This window comes from Chiloscyllium plagiosum, chromosome 19 (assembly GCF_004010195.1).
Source record: "Chiloscyllium plagiosum isolate BGI_BamShark_2017 chromosome 19, ASM401019v2, whole genome shotgun sequence".
Lineage (NCBI taxonomy): Eukaryota > Metazoa > Chordata > Chondrichthyes > Orectolobiformes > Hemiscylliidae > Chiloscyllium > Chiloscyllium plagiosum.
Window position 1 is genome coordinate 50,082,099 of NC_057728.1, and position 21,454 is coordinate 50,103,552.

General features: G+C 42.3%; 1 protein-coding gene across 3 annotated transcripts in view; it reads right to left on the reverse strand.

Moving 5' to 3' along the window:
• Positions 1-21,454, reverse strand: part of syt10 (synaptotagmin X) — a 72,828-nt gene that overhangs the window by 34,123 nt on the left and 17,251 nt on the right. For all 3 annotated transcript variants that reach the window (XR_006314555.1, XM_043709805.1, XM_043709803.1), the window contains exon 2: positions 454-829. Coding sequence is in view for 2 of the 3 variants with exons in the window: in XM_043709805.1 (XP_043565740.1) it covers positions 454-829 (376 nt within the window). In the remaining variant the exon portion in view is untranslated. The remainder of the gene's footprint in view (positions 1-453; positions 830-21,454) is intronic.

The window sequence follows — 21,454 nt, forward strand, 5'->3', positions numbered from 1 at the left end:
GCTTGGAGATTCATCCAGTTAAGCTAAATGCTATGGGAGGTGAAGGCCTGGTGGTATTATTGCAGGATGGTTAATCCAAGGACCCCAGATAATGGGTATCCGGGTTCACATCCCGCCATGGCAGATGTGGAATTTGAATTCAATAAAAAGAGAAATCTGGAATTAAGAGTCTAATGATGAATCAGTTGTTAGACAAACCCATCTGGTTCACTAATCCCCTTTAGGGAAGGAAACTGGGAAGGCCTATCCCTACTGGGCCTGGCTTACATGTGTCGCCAAACCCGTTAAGGATACCCCTTCCCTTCCCAGTTTGGGAGTGTGGTTGCCTCTTAACTGCTCACTGGGCAATAAACAAGGGCTTGTGACACCGTCAACCCATGAATTAACAAAGAAGAAAAAAAGTTGTACGCCTCCTGCGAACCACATAGCAATCCCACTTGGGCTGGTACTCACCTGGAGGAGGATGTCGGTTCAGTCGTCTGGCGTTGCACGCGCGTGTGTTTGAGAAGATGCTCCTTGAGAGCTGCTTGGACCTCAGCAGGGATATCGGGGGAGGTCTGGCTGATCTTCATGGCGGTCGCCAGTTGTGTGACTGGATTCTTCCCATTCTCTTTAATCTCTTTAATCTCCTTGATCTCCTTTTTCTCTGGAGTCTCCACAGGTTCTGGAACTTCGCTCGATGTTTGCTGAGGGACGTTATTTGCATTAGAGGTGAGATCTTTATTCCTCCAGTATGGCCAGCAAAGCTTCCAAAACACAAACAGAGACACTACCAACAAGGCAAGCCCACAGAAACAGACGACTACAGCAAGGAGACTGACTGAAATGTCTAGGAGCGGGCAGAGAGGTGGAATCAAGCAAACAACATGGCAGACAAACAGGGAGGAGAGAAAACAGGAAAAGATTGAGAAAGGAACTGGTCTCAGCATACCCACTTCCAAATATCTTTACAATATCTTCTCTCAATAATCAGCAAAATGTTCAGACCTAATCAGGATACAGAGAGGAGCAAGACCTCACCTGGAAATAGTGCAGCTTTGTTCTCCTTATTCAAGAAAGGATAGATCCACCATGGAAGGAGTGCAGTGGAGGTTCACCCAATTATTCCCTCAAAAGTCAGGACTACCTTAATTTTTTTATTTTGTCAACTTGTTTTTCTAATCAATGTGTTCAGAGATGTTATTACACACCTCTGGAGCAGGTGGGGCTTAAACTCAGGCCTTCCTGATGAAGGGCTTTTGCCCGACATGTTGATTTTCCTGCTCCTCGGATGCTGCCTGACCTGCTGTGCTTTTCCAGCCCCACCCTAATCTTGACCTTGAACTCAGGCCTCCTGGCCCAGGGGCAGGGACATTACCACTGCATCATAAGATGACTCTGCCTCTACATAGAGAGATTAAGGGCAGGTCTGTATTCTCTGGAGTCTCAAGGAATGAGAGGTGATCTAAAATTCTTCAAACGTTCTTGCAGACCATGAGAGGCTGGACATAGTTAGGAGACTCCTCCAAGCTGGATTTCACTGGTAATGTCAGTGCGCTGTTATTCCAGAGACCTGGGTTAATGTCCTGGGTAGACAGGAGTTCAAATCCTATGATGACAGTGGCGAAATTCAAATTCAATATAACCTGGAATTAAAAGCTAATCTAATGTCAACCCACCTGGTTCACCAATGTCCTTTAGGGAAGGGAATATGAAATCCTCAGCTGACTTGGTCCACATGTGACTCCCAACCCACTTGGTCAACTCTCACATGCCATTTGAAATGACCCAGGAAGCCAATCAGAGATCAAGAGCAACAAGGGATGAGGCAATAAATGCAAGGCTTGTCAACAAAACCTACAACCCATCATCTTAATTGCCTTTATCTAAAGTCAATTTCTCAGAACTCACTGCAGTCAAATTGGGGTTGGCATGTGTCTGGAGTCATGCTCTTTACCCCAGTCCTGCAACCTTTGGTCTCAAAACTTATTTCATTGACTTTACAAGGCAATACTTTTGCTGCGATTTGCCCTCAGTTGTTTCCTAAGACACAATGGAGCTGCTGCAGCAGTCTATGGAATTCTTACAGGGCATGTTGAGGTAATGGAAACATTGTTTCTTAAATAAAGTCATTCTTCTGTCATTTCATCTCACTACGAGGCTGCAAACTAAGAGCAAGATCATGTGATATCGTGTCCCTTCTGATGATGATGTCTACTTTGCTGTATTAGCATAGCACAAGTCAAACTTAAACCATTATTCTACATCTCCTCCCAAGTCTCTGATTCTAGCAATTACACCAAACTGCTAAGGAAATAATGGAGCCACAGAAGGGATTCTGGAATTGTCCCTTCCTGAGGATTCCGGTGTCTCTGAAGCAAAGTACTGAGCTCATTGTCTGCACTGGCAGAATGACCGTCTTACAAGAAGTGAGAAAAAGGAAAATGCATTCTTGCATTTATACAGAACTTTTAATGACTTAGGAACAAATTGCATCTAGCCAGACAAGTACTTTTTTTTCAAAGTGGATGCAGTCACTGTTTCATGGGAAGTGTGCAGTGGCCAATTTATGCCCAGTAAGCTCTCACAAACATTAGCAGGGCAATGACTGGGCACTTTTTTTTGGGAAATGCTTTCATTTGCATGGGCCTCTATGGTGGAATTCTTCCATGAAAACTCTCCATTTCTCTCTTCTTTGAGAGACCCCATTTGTTTTTCCATGAGATGGGAGTGTTGGTGGCTAGGCCAGCATTTGTTGCTCACCTCTCATTGCTCTGGATCTGAGTGGCTTGTTCAGTTACTTCAGTGGACAGTTAAGAGCCAGTCACGTGACTGTGGGTCAAAAGGGCACATAGGCCTGATCATGCAAGGCCAGCAGATTTCCCTTTCCTCAAGAACATTAGAGCACAGATGGGTTTTTACAAGACTCAACAATAGATTCATGGTCACTACACTGAGACTAGTTCTGAATATAAATTCTACCAGCTGCCATATGATGGGATTTGAACCCATATCTCACCTCCACCTTCCAACCTGTTTCTTTTGACCAACTGCATTCGTGTGTGGTTGATTGAAGGATCAATCTATATCAGGAGACTGGGGAGATCTCCCTTAGACTTCTCTGAAGCACTGCCATTGGATCTTGTATGTCCCTCTGAGGAGGACACATGGGATTTGGGTTTAACATCCTGAAAGATACCAATCGACTAAAGGAACTTGAACAGAACATAAAGTTGATATTTTTGACAATTTCTGAATATTTGTTGTATAATATTAGGGTTTTTACTGTTTCCTGATTGGTTTTAGCACCCATTCTACGCAACCTGACTTGTTGGCCATTTACACTGCAGAGAGGCAAGACCACACTGGAGCTTAAGGGGTTAAATTACAAATTGTACATTCCCTCGAATTTAGGAAGTTGACGACTGACCTCATCAAGGTGTTTGTTATGTTATTGGCAAAAAAGGCCAAGGTAGACAAGCAGGAGGCTGGAAGAACGCAGCAAGCCAGGCAGCAACAGGAGGTGAAAAAGTCAACAGTTAGAGTGTAAGTCTTCTTCAGGACCTGCCAATGTCAGGACATACTGTTCATCCCTAATTGCCCCTGAGAAGATGGTGGGGAGCTGTCCTCCTGAATAGTTGCAGTCCTTTGAGTTGCAGGAACACCCATTATGCTGCTAGAAAGGGATTTTGATCCAGTCACACTGAAGGAATGGCATATTATTTCCAATTCAAGAAGGTAAGTGGCTGAGATGGGAATTTGTAGGTTGTGGTGTTCCCATGTATCTGCTGCCTTTGTCCTTCTCAGTGGCTGAGGTTTTCGGTTTGGAACAGTATAGGCTTGAGGGACTGATAGAAACAGGAAGATGCCACTGAACTGAAAGAAAGAATGTAGCTCAGGCATTTTCACACCAGAGAGAAACTTTAGTGTTCCAGGGAGTTGTCACTGCATCTCCACTGACGTATGATCACCAGGGACTGTTTCCTTCATTGCTAGGCAGCCCCTGTATAGACTTTAGATGTGTCTACACTGGTAATAAAAGAAAGTTTACACAGTAAAAATTAAATTCCCAGCTTTAGTTCTGCCAGTATAATGCTTCAATCTTTTATGAGCACTGACCCACCGTACAATCCCAGCCTAACTTGAACGTCTAACTTGACCCCTTACCCTGAGGGGATGCACTCTGGTACCCTGGTTTTCCAGCAGGAGAAACACCCTGCTAAATCTACTTGTGTCAAGCCACCAAAGAACCTTATATAGAGTCATACAGCACAGAAACAGACCCTTTGGTCCAACCAGTCCACCCCGAACGTAATCCCAAACTAAACTAGTCCCATCTGCCTGCTCCTCGCCCATATCCCTCCAAACCTTTCCTATTCACATATCCATCCAAATGTCTTTTAAACATTGTAATTTTACCTGCATTCACCATTTTCTCAGGAAGTTCATTCCACACATGAATCGCCTCTGAAGAAGTGTCCTGACTGAAATGTTGACCCTCTTGCTCCTCGGATGCTGCCTGACCTGCTGTCTTTAACAGTGCCACACTTAATCTACACTCTACCTGTTGTACAAGCCTGCCTGAATCATTTGAGTTATCACAATATTTTGTTAAATCCTCTTATGTTGTCTATTCTCAGCATTTATTGTCAGCCTTTAGTGGCCCTCAGCAAGTTTGTGAAACATTAAGTTAAACTTGCTCAGCCACTTCAAGAGTCAGACTGTCAGGATTAGGTCTGACTATTTGACCTGCTAATGAGCAGTATAAGGCAAAATAGCCATAGTCCTAGACAATCGTATTTCTTAATAGAGACATGACTGGTAGTGAGTTTAACCTGAGGGACATCATGATTCAGGCGAGGGGGTGAGGTTGAGAAGGCAAGACCTCACCATGAGTTCAGTTAGTACAGGAATTGAACTCCTTGTTGTTGGCATCCAGCCAACTGAGCTACCCAACCCGAAGGAAACATCACAGAAAATGACGTGATCTTGGTCTCTCTCAGGCATCCTTGTGGCAAGGTGAAACTACAGTATTTTTTTTATTCTTAATGAGGTTAGTGCTTTTCTTAGATCACAGAAATGTAAAGAATCTTTGGCAGCGCATGACCTAGAATGTTATCAGACTCTGCTCATCTTCTAGCACAGGTCTCACATTGGACACCTATGATTGGGATGTGTTGGTCCCTTTGCTGGAGGATTATCATATGGTTTGGTTTTGTTCGGGACAAAGCTGATGGAAACATTCAACAGAACAGACAGTATCTGGGAGAAAGAGAGAAATCAGCTCAATGTGTCACATTGATGACTGTCCAGCAGTATCTTGCTTTCGGTTTGTTTCTGTCTCGAAAGAAATTCGCCTGTTGTCTGTAGCCCATGGGAAAATATTTGTGAAAAAGCCATTAATTCAGCACCTCTAAATTATCCTAAAGGAAGAATGTTGTAGGGCTGTAGAGAAAAAGCCATGGAATGGGACGAGCTGTGTTGCTCTTACATAGGACTAGCACTGACATAGCAGGCAGAATGGCCTCTTTCAGTGCAGTACCTATAATAAAATGACAATAGATATCTTAAATGAGATGGTGGTTACATCATAATGTAAAAATCACATGCAAGAGCATTTGAAGAAGGGTTGGGATTGTTTGCACTAGAGAGAGATGTGATTAAGCCAGAGATGTGATTATAGACAACAGTAGGTTGTACAATACTGTAAATAAAACAGTTTGCAAAAACTGACCATGGTTAGTACATAAATATTGATAGAAGAGACGTTACAGCTGTTAGAGGAGACAATGGTAGCCTTTGTTCCAATGTGGAGTTTAGAACCTCAAGCCACTGGCCTCAGTGCAATACAAACCAGTAACAATTTCCTGATTCCAACTTAGAATCTTCTTGTCATTGTGAGAATGTTATGAACTTATGCAAGACTTTCCCTCTGGGCCTGCAGGTTGAATCTGGGACTGAGGGGTGGTAACTTTGACCTCTGTATTGTTTATCAATTGTTTTTTGTATTGTATTGTTTTTTTAATCTCCTTCATTGACCAAGGGAAATTGATATAACAAGCAATCAAAACGCTTCAATTAATCTTTGACGTCTGGCAGTTGACAGCTGAGTTTCTTGTATTCAGTAATTTTGCTGTCTGTGCTTTGACATGTTATTTTCCTTCAATATGGTTCCTTCATTTCCCATCTCACAGGGATAGTGTGATGTAGGCTTTGTAATTTATATATCTTGTTGATACAATTTTGTGTTAATTTTGAATTCTGAAGTTGTGCCAAATGGGCTTTTGTGTGTTTGCGAAGGAATGAACAGTTACCTGGAGTACTTCTCTCGCCATGGTGGACTTTATTTTAAAAACAATTTCTGAGGGCTAATTTTCATAATAATATGTAAGAGAACTTCTCCATTTTAGTTTTGAGTAATTTTGCAGAGGTTTTCATAAGTAAAGTTGCTCCTGAGAAAGGAGGAGATTGAGTTGTTAACAATAGATTATCTTAGAATAAGAAGTTAGTGATAGTCCCAGACCAACAATGTTTGGATAACATGCTGAAGAATTAGTTAAGGTCATGTATACAACAGGGCCAAAAAGATTAGATTCCCTACAGTATGGAAACAGGCCATTGGGCCCAACAAATCCACACCAACCCTCCAAAGAGTAACCCATTCAGACACCCCCGGCTAATGCACCTAACACTATGGGCAATTTTAGCAGGGCCAATTCACCTGACCTGTACATCTTTAGTCTGTGGGAGGAAACCGGAGCAGCTGGAGGAAACTCACGCAGACACAGGAGAATGTGCAAACTCCACACAGACAATCACCCAAGGCAGGGATTGAACCCGGGTCCCTAGCAGTATGAGGCAGCAGTGCGAACCACTGAGCCACCATCCCGCCCCTCAAAGATTTTCCAGACCAAGAGTTGAAGTCAAATTAAATCCATCCAGACATTAGAGAAAAGGATCTTCTGCAGTGAGTGCTGTGCAGGATTGTTTTGGGTTTTGTAAAGGAGCATTGCGGGGATTATATTCCAGTATGATTCAAAATCTCAATATTTATATTGTCTGCAAAAAGTCTAGTTTCTTTTATTTTATCATCTTCCCTTTTGCTTGCTAGTACCCAGCATAGCTTCCATCAAGCCAATCAGCTCCTGACCTCATTAGTCTTGATTCAAAAGGGATAGAATCTCAGGACGCCAGGCAGGCCACTTAAAAATGGAGATGAGGAGAAATTTCTTCATTCAGAGGGTAGTAGTCGTGAGGCTCAGTCACTGAACATATTCAAGTCAGAAATTGAAAGATTTGTGGAGCTTAATGATATAACAAAATAGCAAGATAGCTCTGGGATATGACATAAATGATCAGCCAAGGTCAATTCAACTGGGAGAGCAGATGTGACAAGCTGAATGGACTACTGCTGTTCCTACAAGGAGGTTGAATTTCCCACTGCAGTACTGGAAGAGTGCTGCACTCTCTGAAAAGTTTACCCTCTCAATTGGATATAGATGATATAATGGCACTGTTTTTGAACAAGAGCAGGAGAGTGCTCCCATGGTCATGTTGATCACTAAACTATGATCGTTAACATTCCCTCATTGCTGCTTGTGGGAGATTGCTGTGCACACATTGTCCATTGAGTATCCTGCATCCACTTCAAAAGTACTGCATTGGCTGCAGTGCAATCCTGAGATCGCGAAAGGTGCTTTAGGAATGAAAGTCTTTATTCTTTGAACATGTTTCTTTATGAAATAAATTTATAATGAAACTCAATACTTTTTTTGCAAGAGAAATACAAGATGCAAATTAATAAACAATTCCTGCTTCTTGTGAACTGGTTTTATATCAAAACAGTTATGATGATAAATGTTCTGCTATTTTACAGAGCAAGAGGAATATGATCAATAACCACAACAATATTGTTAAAGCAGTGAGGTTAAATTATTAACTCGCTAAAATTGAACAACAGCACTTGGATGTAGCAAAAATATTGCATTAAGCACTATAACATTAAGCAGGGCTCACTCAATCAGAAAACCTAACCGTTTGATTCCATACACCAGTGAAAAGCAGCAATATAGAGACAGAGAAAATAAAAGTTGGAGAAGGCCTTTTGGCCCATCAACCCCATTCCAACATTCAACATGATCATGACTGATCTTCTGTCTCAATGCCTTACTTCAGACAACTTTCAACTTGTAGAAGTCTACTTCTTTCTTAAATACGCTAATGACTTTACCTCCAACCTTATCAATGGTGTAAAGTGAGGCTCACATTCCAACCAGCTCTACATTCAGTCGAGCTCAGTAGAGATATTGGTAGGTTAGAAAAGTGCACAAAAATATAAATGGAGTATAATATAGGAAAATGCGAAGTTGTTCATTTTGGAAGGGAGAACAAAGGATCAGCATATTATTTAAATTGAGAAAAACTGCAGAAAGCTGCAACAGAACGGAACTTGGGGGTACTTGTACATGACACACAGACAGCTAGCACACAGGTGCATCAGGTAATCAGGAAGGCAAATGGAATATTGGCCCCTTATTTCAAGGGGATTGGAGTATATGAGTAGAGAAGTCTTACTGCAACTGTGCAAAGTGCTGGTGAGACCATAACTGGAGTACAAGTGAGCAGTTTTGGTTCCCTTAAGAAAATATATAATTTCACTGGAGACAGTTCAGAGAAGGTACACTAGGATGATCCCTGGTATGATGAGATTGTCTTACAAACAAAGGTTAAACAGACTGGGACTCTACTCACTGCAGTTCCAAAGAATGAGAGATGACCTCACTGCAACATATCAGATTCTTAAGGGGCTTGACAGGGTAAGTGGTGAGAGGAAGTTTCCACTTATGGAAAGAGTCTGAGACCAGAAGGCACACTCTCTGAATACAGGAGCACAAATTTAAAACGGAGGCGAGGACTACCTCCTTTTCTCAGAGGGTTGAGAATGTTTGGAACTCCATTCCACAGAGTTGGGTGCAGAGTCGTTTTATGTACTTAAGGCTAAGAGGGATAAATTCTTGATTAGTCAGAGAATCAAGGGTTATGGGGAAATGAAAGAAAGTTGTTATGAGGAATGTTGAATTAGCTATGATGTTATTGAATGGCAGAGGAGCTGAATGGCCTACGTTTGTTCCCATTTATTATGGTCTCATGGTCTTAAACATGATGCTGAGCATAAAGCTAGGATGACTATTGTATGTTAGGCTACAGCTGGCGCATTGTGTTCAATCTTGGACTACTAGCTACAGGGAAAAGCATTAGAAGCCCAGAAATGGAAAGGATTAAAATTCTGTAGTCAATGGGGAGGTGATAGGCTCAAAAATCATAGAGAAGGACAGCACAAAAGGAGACCATGTAACCCACTGAGTATGCATTGCTCCTTCAGAAAGCAATCAATTAGTGTCAATCCCCAGACCTTTCTGCATTTGTTTCCTCGGGATATTTTAAGAAAATGTCAAGAGGAAATCAAAATGAGTAAGTGGTCAAAGGCTGTTTACTTTGGATGCAAATTAGTCTCAAACACACAGCACGGAGGAAGAAGACACAGGAAGAACAAAAGGGGAAGTTTGAAGGAATGTTTTTGCATAGTGGGTTATCAGAATTGATCAAAATGCACCAAAAATAAACAGGCTATTTGGCCTGTCCAGGTATTTGTGCTACACTGAAGCCTCTTCCAACTGCTCATCATTTCAACCAAACAATCAATGTCTTTCTATTCCATTCTCCTTCATGATATAAGGGAAAGGTGGGTAGACACACCTGTACTATTCCCCATCTATAATATCACTGTTTGCTGACTTCCCTATTGGATTTATTAGTGACTATGCTATATCTGTGGCCACTAGTTCCAGACTTCTCCACATCCAGCCAAACAAACCTCTTCACAAATTTGAACACCTCAATCAGGTCAACCCTCAGTCCCTTTTCTAGAGAACAGTCCCAGCCTGTTCAATCTTCCCTGATAGTTCTAACCTGTCAGTTCTGGTATTAACTTTGCAAATCATTTTTGTACTTTCTCCCCCACCATCACTACTATTTTATAGCATGGGGACCAAAACTATGCATACATTCATAAGAACATAAAAGGACATAAGAACAAGGAGTAGGAGTAGACTATATAGACCCTTGAACAGACTCCATTTTTAAAAACAGTCACAGCTGATCTCATCTAGGTCTCAACTCCACATACCTGCCCATTATCCACTACCCTTCAAATCATGTCTGACTATGTCCTCCTTTTTAACATGAAAGCTGAGCAGTAGTGGTCACCGCAACCCCGTCCTCACCTGATTAGCTCATTTTAACCCAACACTTCTCTATCCATTTTGCGACCAATTCTGCTTGTTGTTTCTTAAGCACCAATAGCATCAAGGGATATGGGGATAACATGGAAAAAAGGTATTGTTGCCCATCCCTATTTCACCTTGAAATCTAAATAACTTTTTACTCCAAATGTGTCTCTAAGCCATATATTAGACGTAGAGCAGATCTAGGGCAATCTAGAATGAAAGGCCATTGGCCAAGGGATGGCAGATGTAAAACAGCCAAGAAATGATATCTCATGAAGGAAATCAATCAATCAGCCATGATCATATGAAATGGCAAAGCATGATCAATGGGCTGAATGGCCTACCCTTGCTACCATGTTCAAACTTACCACCTGTTATCAAAGGTTATTTAGAAATCTAAATATATCACCTGAACTACATTATCCTCATCCCTCCTTCATTAAAACATCATAGAATTCAATTTGATTGGTCAAGTCTAAATTTATCTTTGAAATCTGTGCTGACAGCTCTTTATTAGAAACAATCATACGACACGGAAACAGACCCTTCAGTCCAACTCGTCCGCAGCAACCAAATGTCCCAATCTGACCTCATCCCATTTGCCAGCATTTGGCCCATATCCCTCTAAATCCTTCCTATTCATATACTCATCCAGATGTTGTAATTGTAGCAGACTCCACCACCTCCTCTGGCAGCTTATTCCACACACACACCATCCTCTGCTCAAAAAAGTTACCCCTCAGCCTTTTTTAAAATCTTTCCCCTCTCACCTTAAACTCATGCTGCTTAGCTTCTGACTCCCCTATGCTAGGAAAAAGATCTTGGCTATTCATCTCCTCCTTTGTACATCTAGCTAAAAGGTGCTATCTAAATACAAATTACACTTAATGCCAACAATACCTTTATACTAAAATGTTGCACTACAGAAATCTACTCTAAATAAACCATTGAATACTTTGGAGGTGAAATAGTACTTCAGTGGAGCCACAGATTGGATGGCAGCTTTCCAAAGAGGATACATAGACAAAGTGGGACTTCAGTTGAAAGAAAATATAGTTACATTAGAACAATTTAGTCACTGTTCAATAAAACTGCTTGAGTTATAAAGTACCACAGTTTCAACTACTTGGTAAAATGGTTTTAGATAGAAGAAATCAAACTAAACGCATATTCCTTTTGACCTCAATAAGTCTATCTTCAACCTTCAACTGTTCACCAGTTACAGCTTGGTTCTCTTGCTCCCATTTTCTTGAGGCCTGGTTTTCTTCACTAGGCTACCTTGCAAACCCTGCACATTTAGTCTTTTCCTTCCTGTCTCTGCTTGAGCGCTTCATAGTTTTTCTTCATCATCTTTAATTCCCAACCTTCAGTTTCTGGATGGTTTTCTAATTTATCTTGGAGCAACAATCACACAATCTTTCCTATAATCAATTGGTAATTGTTTAATTGTGTTAGCTCATTTAGTTTAATTAAAGCTCCCCGGACTTGGTCAATCTCCCTTTTTAAATAAACATTAACTGCCCTCCAATGCCCAGCCACTATTCACATTCCTATTGATGACTCTGCTATCTCTTCCCGAACTTCTTTGAATATAAGTGGGTGCCAGACAGCTGGACTGGGGATCTCATCTTCAAAGTTTATCAATTTTCTCCCTTCAACTTTCTAACATAAAATGTCATTATACCATGCTCTAATATCAAGTTCCTTTTTTTAGTCTTTGTGATAAATATTGATACTAATTAAGTCATCCATTCTCGTTATGTGAATTTGTCCCTTTGGTGGTGCAACCCCTTATGTTGCCTTGTCTTGTGATATTTAATGTTTTAGTTAAGCGCTTAAAAGTTTCTTTTCATATTCCTGGGCAGGATTATTATGTAGGGTCTCCATCTTCTCAGTACTTTACTTTTTATGACATCTTTCCTTTTCATTTTCATCATGCTTTTCATTTGTCATCCTGTGCTTCACTAGGAGAAAGTGAGGACCACAGATGCTGGAGATCAAAGTCGGGAGGGTGGTGCTGGAAAAGCACAGCAGGTCAGGCAGCATCAGAGGAGCAGGAGAATCGACCTCCAGAACAGCTTATGCCTGAGACACTGACTCTCCTGCTCCTCAGATGCTGCCTCACCTGCTGTGCCTTTCCAGCACCACAATCTCGATTCATCCTCTGCTTCACTGTCTACATATTGTTTGTGAGCCTCCCCCTTTATTTTCAATGTAACTTGTGTCTTGTTATTTATCTTGAACATTTTATCGTTGGTTCCCTTTCGTAAGCTGAAAATGGCGTAAAGTGAAGGTGCATGATTTATGTGGGAAAAATTTCGCCGTTTCTCGTAAAAGTAAAAATTCCCTTCGGATTCACGAAAGCAGGTACTAATATAGGTCTTTTGTAAAAGCGAAGTGGCATTAAGCAAACGTTTGAAAAGCAGGTGATACCTGTGTATGTGTCTCCTGAGCTCCACTAATCACTTTTTAAAATACTTCCCATCTCGTTTTATGAACATACAAGTTACGTTCAGGAGTAAGGTCCCCAAGCCTGCACGGCCATTCAATAAGACCAAGACTGACTGTGGCCTTAACTCAACATTTCCACCTATCCCTGATAACCTTTGGATTCTTTTGGATTAGTCGGGAATCTGTCAACCCTTACAATATTCAACTGCTCTGACTCCGCTGCTTTCAGAGTGAGTTTCAAAGACTCACAGCCCTCTGTGATTTAAAAATAAACTCCTCATCTCTGTTTTAAATCCTCTTATTTTTAAACAGTGATCGCTAGTTCAGGATCGTCGATAAGAGGAAATATCCTTTCTATATCCAGCCTATCAAGACCCCTCTGGAGCTTATATGTTTTAATCAAGCCACCTCTTACGTTTCTAAACTCCAGCAGATACAAGCCCAGTGTGTTCAACCTTTCCTCATAAGGCAAGCAATCCCTTCCAGGTATTAGTCTGGTAAACCTTCTCTGAACTGCTTCCAATGCATTTATATCTTACCTTAAATAAGGAGACTAATACTGTACAGAGTACTGCAGATGGTCAATATCTGTTCTTGCCTTGTCACTAATTGATACATTGGTAACTCGCAACACATGAAACAAGGTTTGATGTCCCACTAAAGAAACACCCATTTGCACAGATTCCTGATACATTATTCATGGCTGAATAGGCTGGGGCTGTTTTTCCTGGAGCATTGGAGGCTGAGGGGTGACTATAGCGGTTTATAAAATCATGAGGGGCATGGATAGGGTAAATAGACAAAGTCTTTTCCCTGGGGTGGGTGAGTCCAGAACTAGAGGGCATAGGTTTAAGGTAAAAGGGGTAAGATATAAAAGGGACCAACGGGGCAAGTGAGCTGCCAGAGGAAGTGGTGGAGGCTGGTACAATTGCAACATTTAAAAGGCATCTGGATGGGTATATGAATAAGAAGCATTTAGAGGGATATGGACCAAGTGCTGGCAAATGGGACTAGATTAATTCAGGATATCTGGTCGGCATGGATGAATTGGAGTGAACTGTCTGTCTCCGTGCTGTACATCTCTTTGACTCCATTATGATAGACAGCTCTCAGTAGCACTTTCACATTCAAGTTAATTTTATGAACCAATTACCAATTTGGAGTATTCGTCACTAATGTTTGCTTTCAAGTGGGTCAATTATCGTTCAGTTGTAATGGAGAAGGTGCTCTGAATAATGTTTTGTGATTGTTACATCACTCAGCTTCTTAAATTATCCACTTAATCAATTAAGTAATGATCAGAGGATGCCAGTTCCGATCCCTGGTTTTGCTAACAGTTATTATCCTTCCCTGGCAGATGGTGAAACTTAAATATAAAGGCTCTTGTGGTGCAGTGATAGTGTCCCTATCCCTGAGCCAGATGGTCTGAGTTGCACCCCCACCTGCCCCAAGATATGTAATAACAGGTTGAAAAAAAAACTGGTATATTTGGAAGCCGGGGGGGCATGGAGGGAAGAAGTAATTAAGCAATCAGAAGGAATTTCTCACCACTGGAAGTGTGACAAAAAAAATCTGGAATAAAGAATCTGCTGATGGCTGTGAAACCATCATCAATTGTTGGAAACCCCCATCTGATTTGTTAATGTCCTTCAGGGAAGGAAATCTTCCCTGGTCTGGCCTACATGTGACTCCAGAGCCACAGCAACATAGTTGACTCTAAACTGCCCTCTGAAGTGGCCAAGCCAGCCACTCAGTTGTACCAATCACTACAAAGTCTCAAAGCAATTAAACCAGATGGATCGCCCAGCATTGACCTCGGCACCAGATAAGACAACAGCAGAAACAGTCCTGTTGGTCTGGCAAAGTCCTCCTCACTAATATCTGGGGGCTAGTGTCAAAATTGGGAGAGCTGTCCCATAGTCTAGTCAAGCAACAGCCTGACACTATCTGTAAGGTATGATTCCATGAGCATGACTATGTCCCAGACACCACCATCACCATCCCTGGATACCTCCCATCCCACAGGGAGGACAGACGCAGCAAAGATGGTAGCACAGCGGTATAGAGTCAGGAGGGAGTTGCTATGGGAGTAGTCAACATTGACTCTGGACCCCATGAAGTCTCAGGCCTTCATGTTAAACATGGACAAAGAATCCACCTGCTGATAACCATGTAAAATCCTCCTCCACCTTGTACAACTCTTGGAGTAAGCACTGAGGGTGGTGGGGACACAAAATGTACTCTGGGTGGGGGATTTCCATGTCCACCACCAAGAGTGACCCAGCAGCAGTCATTACTGATCCATCTTTCTGGTCCTAAAGCCCAAAGTCGCGAGACTGGGTCTGTGGCAGGTGGTGAGGGATCCAACAAAAGGGAAAACATACTTGACCTCATCCTCACCAGTCTGCTGGCTGCAGATGGTATTTGTCCATGACAATATCACTAAGAGTGACCACTGCACAGACCTTGAGGAGACGAAGTCCCACCTTCACATTGAGAGTAACCTCCATTGTGTTGTGTGGCACTATCACCGTGCACATGGGTCAGACTTCGGACAAATCTAGCAACTCAAGACTGGGCATCCATGAGGTGCTGTAGCCCATCAACAGCAGCAGAATTGTACTCCAGCACAATCTGCAACCTCATGACCCGACATATCTCCCACACAACCAATACCATCAGGCCAGAGAATCAACTCTGTTTCAGTGGAGAGTGCAGGAGGGTATTGCCATGAGTAGCAATAGACAAGCCACAAAACAGGATCACTTGTGTGCCAAACAGCATAAGCAGCAAGTGATAGACAGAGCTAAGTGATCCCACATTTCTCTCTCAGCCCCCAGCCCACAAGCCTTATTCATGATGATGGGCTTATGCCCAAAACATTGATTCTCCTCCTCCTCGGATGCTGCCTGACCTGCTCTGCTTTCCCAGCAACACACTCTCGATAAGTGATCCTGCAACCAATGGACCAGATCCAAGCTCTGCAGTCTTTCCACATCCAGTCGGGAATGGTGGTGGTTAATTAAACAAGAGGTGGAGGAGGCTCCACAAATATCTCCATCCTCAGTGATGGAAAAGCCCAGCACATCAGTGCAAAAGGATGAAGCTTTTGGTGCAATCTTCAGCCAGAACTGCCAAGTGGATGATCCATCTGGGCCTCCCAGTGGTCCCCAGCATTACATAGTCTAGATCAGAGTGGTGCTGGAAAAGCACAGCAGGTCAGGCAGCATCCAAGGAGCAGGAGAATCGACATTTCAGGCAAAAGCTCCTCGGATGCTGCCACTCTAATCTAGACTCTGGTTTCCAGCATCTGCAGTCCTCACTTTTGCCCAGCATTACAGATATCATTCTTCAGCCAATTCAATGCACTCCACATGATATCAAGAAACAATTGGAGGCCCTGGGTACTGCAAAACCCCTATCAACATTTCAGCAATAGAACTGAAGACTTGTGCTCCAGAATTTGCAATTGCAGCAGTCAAGCTGTTCCAATACAGTTACAACATTGGCATCTACCCAACAATGTAGATGGTGGACAATTGCTCCTGTACATGAAAAGCAGGACAAAACCAACCCAGTTCATTACTGCCCTGTCAGTCTACTCTTGATCTATCAGTAAAGGGATGGAAGATGTCATCAACTGTGCTAACAAGCAGCACCTACTCAGCAATAACCTCCTCAGTGATGCCCAGTTTGGGTTTCACCAGGGTCACTCAGCTCCTGACCTTATTACAGCCTTGGTTCAAATATAGACAAAAGAGCTGAATTCCAGAGGTGAGGTGAGAGTGGCAGCTCTTGACATCAAAGTTGCATCAAGGAGCCCGAGCAAGACTGGCATCAGTGGCTATCAGGGGAAAACTCTCTAGTAGTTGGAGTCACACTAGGCACTGAGGAAAATGGCTGTGGCTGTTGGAGGTCTGCCATTTCAGCTCGAGGATGTCTCTACAGCAATTCCTCAGAGTAGTGTCCTCAGCCCAACCATCTTCAGCTCCTTCAACAATGACATTCCCTCCATCATGAGGTCAGAAATGGGAATATTTCCTGATGATTGCACAAAGTTCAGCACCATTCACAATTCTTTCAATACCGAAGCACTGTGTCTTCAAATGCAACAAGGTTTGGACAATATCCAGGTTTGGGCTGTCAAGTGTCAAGTAACATTCTTGCCACAAAAATGCCAGGCGATGACTATCACCAATAAGAAACAACATAACCCAGCCCTTTGACATTCAATAGTGTTACCATCACTGAATCTCCCACTATTGACATCCTTGGGGTTACCATTGGCAAGAAACTCAACTTGATCCACCACATAAACACAGGGGCTTCAAGAGCACATCAGAGGCTAGGAATACTGCAGCGAGTAACTCACCCCCTGACTCTCCAAAGTTTGTCCACCATCTACAAGGCACAAGTCAGGAATATTGCCTACCTACTCAGATGCGTGCAGCCCTAACAACTCTCATGAAACTGACACCATCCAGAACAAAGCAGCCCACTTGATTGGTACCACATCCACAAACGTTCAGTCACTCTGCCACCTATGCTCAGTCGAAGCAATGTGTGTTGTCTACAAGATGCACTGCAGATGTTTACTGAGGCTCTTTAGACAGCACTGTCCAAACTCTTGACCATTTCCATCTGGAAGGGCCAGGGCAGCAGACACATGGGAACATAATCAGCTGAAAGGTTCCTCCAAACCCACTCCAACTTGGAAATATATCTCCATTCCATCAGTATTGCTGGGTCAAAATCCAAACTTCCCTTCCTAATAGCATTTAAGTCTACCTAAACCAAATGGGTTACAGCAGTTCACGAAGGTGCTCAACATCCTAAATCTAACCTTCTCAAGGTCGACATGGGATTGTCAATAAATGCTGGCCCAGCTAACAATGCCCAAATCCTACATAAAAAAATATTATTCCTCATTTCAGCTCACAATTTTAAAAGAAACAAAAATAACAAAAAGAGACGATCTTTACATTACTCTGCTTTTTCAAAGAGATAAAATGCCATTTCAAAAAATCTGTTTTATTATAAAATACGTGTGGTAAACAAACAACAAGATTCAAGAGTTACATCCATTTATTCTTCCTCCATTCTTATTCAACCTTACACAGTCTTGGTATTTCATACATTTTGCCTTATTTCAACATTCTACATTTGTTTCAAAAAGCATCTGCAGTTACATTTTCAATAACATGAACAATCTTTACATTAAATGGTTGCTACAAAAGATCTGAATTGCCTCACATTCCAATTTTACAAATTATTCAATGAATGCTATGCATTATGCTCAGTGTAATTAATACTTTTTTTTGTTTCTTTTTCAAATCCAACAATCTCAAATTCTCTTTTACCACGGGTAGGTCCTTCACCTGATACCAGTTTAGTTTCTTAAAGAAGTACTCCACTTGTTTCTTTGATCACAACGCATTATTGAGTAGCTGATAGCATCACCTCCAAGTCAATAGCTTCAATTGCTATGTTGAAAAAATTAGGAGTGGTCTCCACAAGGTCATGTAGCAGACTGTCTTCAGTTTCTCAAAGGCTGTTTGCCATTCTGACAACTAAAGCACTTTGCTTGTTTGTTTAACAAATTTATTAAAGGGACAGCTATCATACTGAGATTATGCACAAATATCCTGTAAAAGCACACATTCCTAAAAAACGTCATGATTTCCTATTAGTTTCATCAATATGAAACTTTTGTTGTCCTGAACATCATTTGTCATTATCCAACAGTATTTTCAAAGTAAGTTACTTTGGAATTCACTTTTGGCTAAAACTTGTTATTGAACCAAACAGGTCTCTGACAAGTCTCTCATGTTCTAACAAAGACTTTTTTTTAAACTTCCTTCACAGGGTGTGGGTGTCACTAGCCGGACCAGCATTTATTGCTCATCCTTAATTGCACAGAAGGTAGTTAATGATTACAGATTACATTACAGTGTGGAAACAGGCCCCTCGGCCCAACAAGTCCACACCGACCCGCCGAAGCCCACCCATACCCCTACATTTACCCCTTACCTAACACTACGGGCAATTTAGCATGGCCAATTCACCTAAGCTGCACATCTTTGGACTGTGGGAGGAAACCGGAGCACCCAGAGGAAACCCACGCAGACATGGGGAGAACGTGCAAACTCCACACAGTCAGTCGCCTGAGGCGGGAATTGAACCCGGGTCTCTGGCGCTGTGAGGCAGCAGTGCTAACCACTGTGCCACCGTGCCACCTAGTTAAGAGTCAACCACATTACTGTGAGGCTGGAGTCACTTGTGGGCCACACCATGTGGGCCACACCAGGTGAAGATGGTAGATTTTCTTCCCTAAAGCACATTAATGAGCCCGATGGGGTTTTCTGACAATCGTCACAAGTTTCATGGTCATCTTTAGATTCTTAATTCCAGAAATTTTTAATAAATTTAAATTCCACCACCTGACATGGTATGATTCAAACCTGGTTCCCCAGGATGTTATCTGGATTTCTGAATTAATACTCTAGTGGTAATACCAGGAAAAAGTGAGGACTGCAGATGCCAGAGCTCAGAGTCAAGAGTGTAGTGCTGGAAAAGCACAGCTCAGGCAACATCTGAGGAGCAGGAGAATTGATGTCTCCGGCATAAGCCCTTCATCAGAAAGGACTTACGCCTGAAACGTTGATTCTTCTGCTCCTCGGATGCTGCCTGACCTGCTATGCTTTCCCAGCACCACACTCTTGACTCTACTGGTAATACCATCAGGCCATCACCTCTCTATTGCTACCATATACATATCTTCATCCAAATACACAATACAGTTAGGAATATCAGTTACAGCTTAATTCATACACTTCTGAATGTAGCAAGGGCATTCTTTAACCCAAATGGCATCACTCGACATTGGTATAACCAATTCGTAGAATTTTAAAAAGTAGAATCCCTACCATGTGGAAGAGGCCATCCAACCTATCGAGTCTGCACTGACCCACCAATGAGTATCCCACCTAGACCTAGCCCCTGACCCTATTCCCGTAACCCCACATTTACATGGCTAATCCACCGAGCGAACTCATCCCTGAACACTATGGGGCAATTTAGCATAGCTAATCCATCTAACCTGCACATCTTGAGACTGTACATTTGGTGTAACAAAAGCAGATATTTCTTTAGCCCTTAATGTTAATGACACTTGCTTTTATCCCTCCAACAGATCGACCCTAGAAAGGCATAAGAAACTGCTAACCCTATCAATGCATTTTTCCAACTGTGGGATTGGGTACAAATTTGTTTTTGACCATATTCTCCTTTCTATATTAATGCAAAGTTAGTTGATCCATCCAGTTTAGGAACGAACATCAGTGGTGAACTGCAGCTGCTTTGAGTAGGTACAATCAAGTGGTTCTCTAGCACGTACTGAACCTGTCTTTCCAGCTGCGTTTATGTTTCTGGGCTCAACCAATACAGATATTGTTTTATCAGTCCTAACTCTCTACATCATGTCCAGCTAATGTAATACAACCAGGTGTATCTCTTCAGATGACCACATCGTTCCTCAGTAGTCTTACAGAATCATCCTCTCAGGATATGAGGATACAGTGCCAACCTGTCCCAGTACTTTTGTGTTAGCTAGTCCAAGTTTAGATTTGTTGTGAGGGCTGTCTATCTCTCCTTCTACCTCACTCGGATTTATTCAGATATCTTCCACAGCTCTTACCATCTGACACACTTATTTCTTCCTATCCTCTTCCCTACAATGATACCTTTTCAGCATGTTTATGTGACATAACTGATTCTTCTTCCTATGTCAGATGAGTGACTTTACTAACCCTTCTAGCTATTACATAGGGACCACTGAATTTTGCTTTCAGATTTTCACTTTGTGAAGGCAACAATACCAAGACTTCATCTCCCCCTTGAAACACTCAAGTTCTAAACGCTAATCTTCCCATCCTTTCATTTTCACCTCTGAAACTATCAAATGTTCTTGATATTACATACCCTATAGTATGGAAACAGGCCCTTTGGCCCAACAAGTCCACACCAACTTTCCGAAGAGTATACAAGATAATGAGAGGCATAGATAGAGTAGATAGCCAGAGACTATTTCCCAGGGCAGAAATGACTAACATAAGGGGTCATAGTTTTAAGCTGGTTGGAGGAAAGTATAGAGAGGCTGTCAGAGGCGGGTTCTTTACATTGAGAGTTGTGAGACCATGGAATGCGTTGCCAGCAGCAGTTGTGGAAGCAAGGTCATTGGGGACATTTAAGAGACTACTGGACGTGCATATGGTCACAGAAATTTGAGGGTGCATACATGAGGATCAGTGGTCAGCACAACGTCGTGGGCTGAAGGGCCTGTTCTGTGCTGTACTGTTCTATGTTCTATGTAACCCATCCCTCTACTCTATATTTACCCTGACCAATGCATCTATCACTATGGGTAATTTACCATGGCCAATTCACTTAACCTGGGAAGTTGTTTCTGTTAGGTGGGGAATCTAGGACCCGTGGGCACAGCCTTAAAATTAGAGGGGGTCAATTTATAACGGAAATGAAGAGACATTTCTTCAGTCAGAGAATGGTGGGCCTGTGGAATTCATTGCCATGTAGCACAGTGGAGGCCAGGCTTTTGGGTGTCTTCAAGGCAGAGATTAATAAATTCTTGATCTCGCAAGGAATTAAGGGCTACTGGGAGAGTGCGGGTAAGTGGAACTGAAATGCCCATTAGCCATGATTAAATGGCGGAGTGGTCTCAA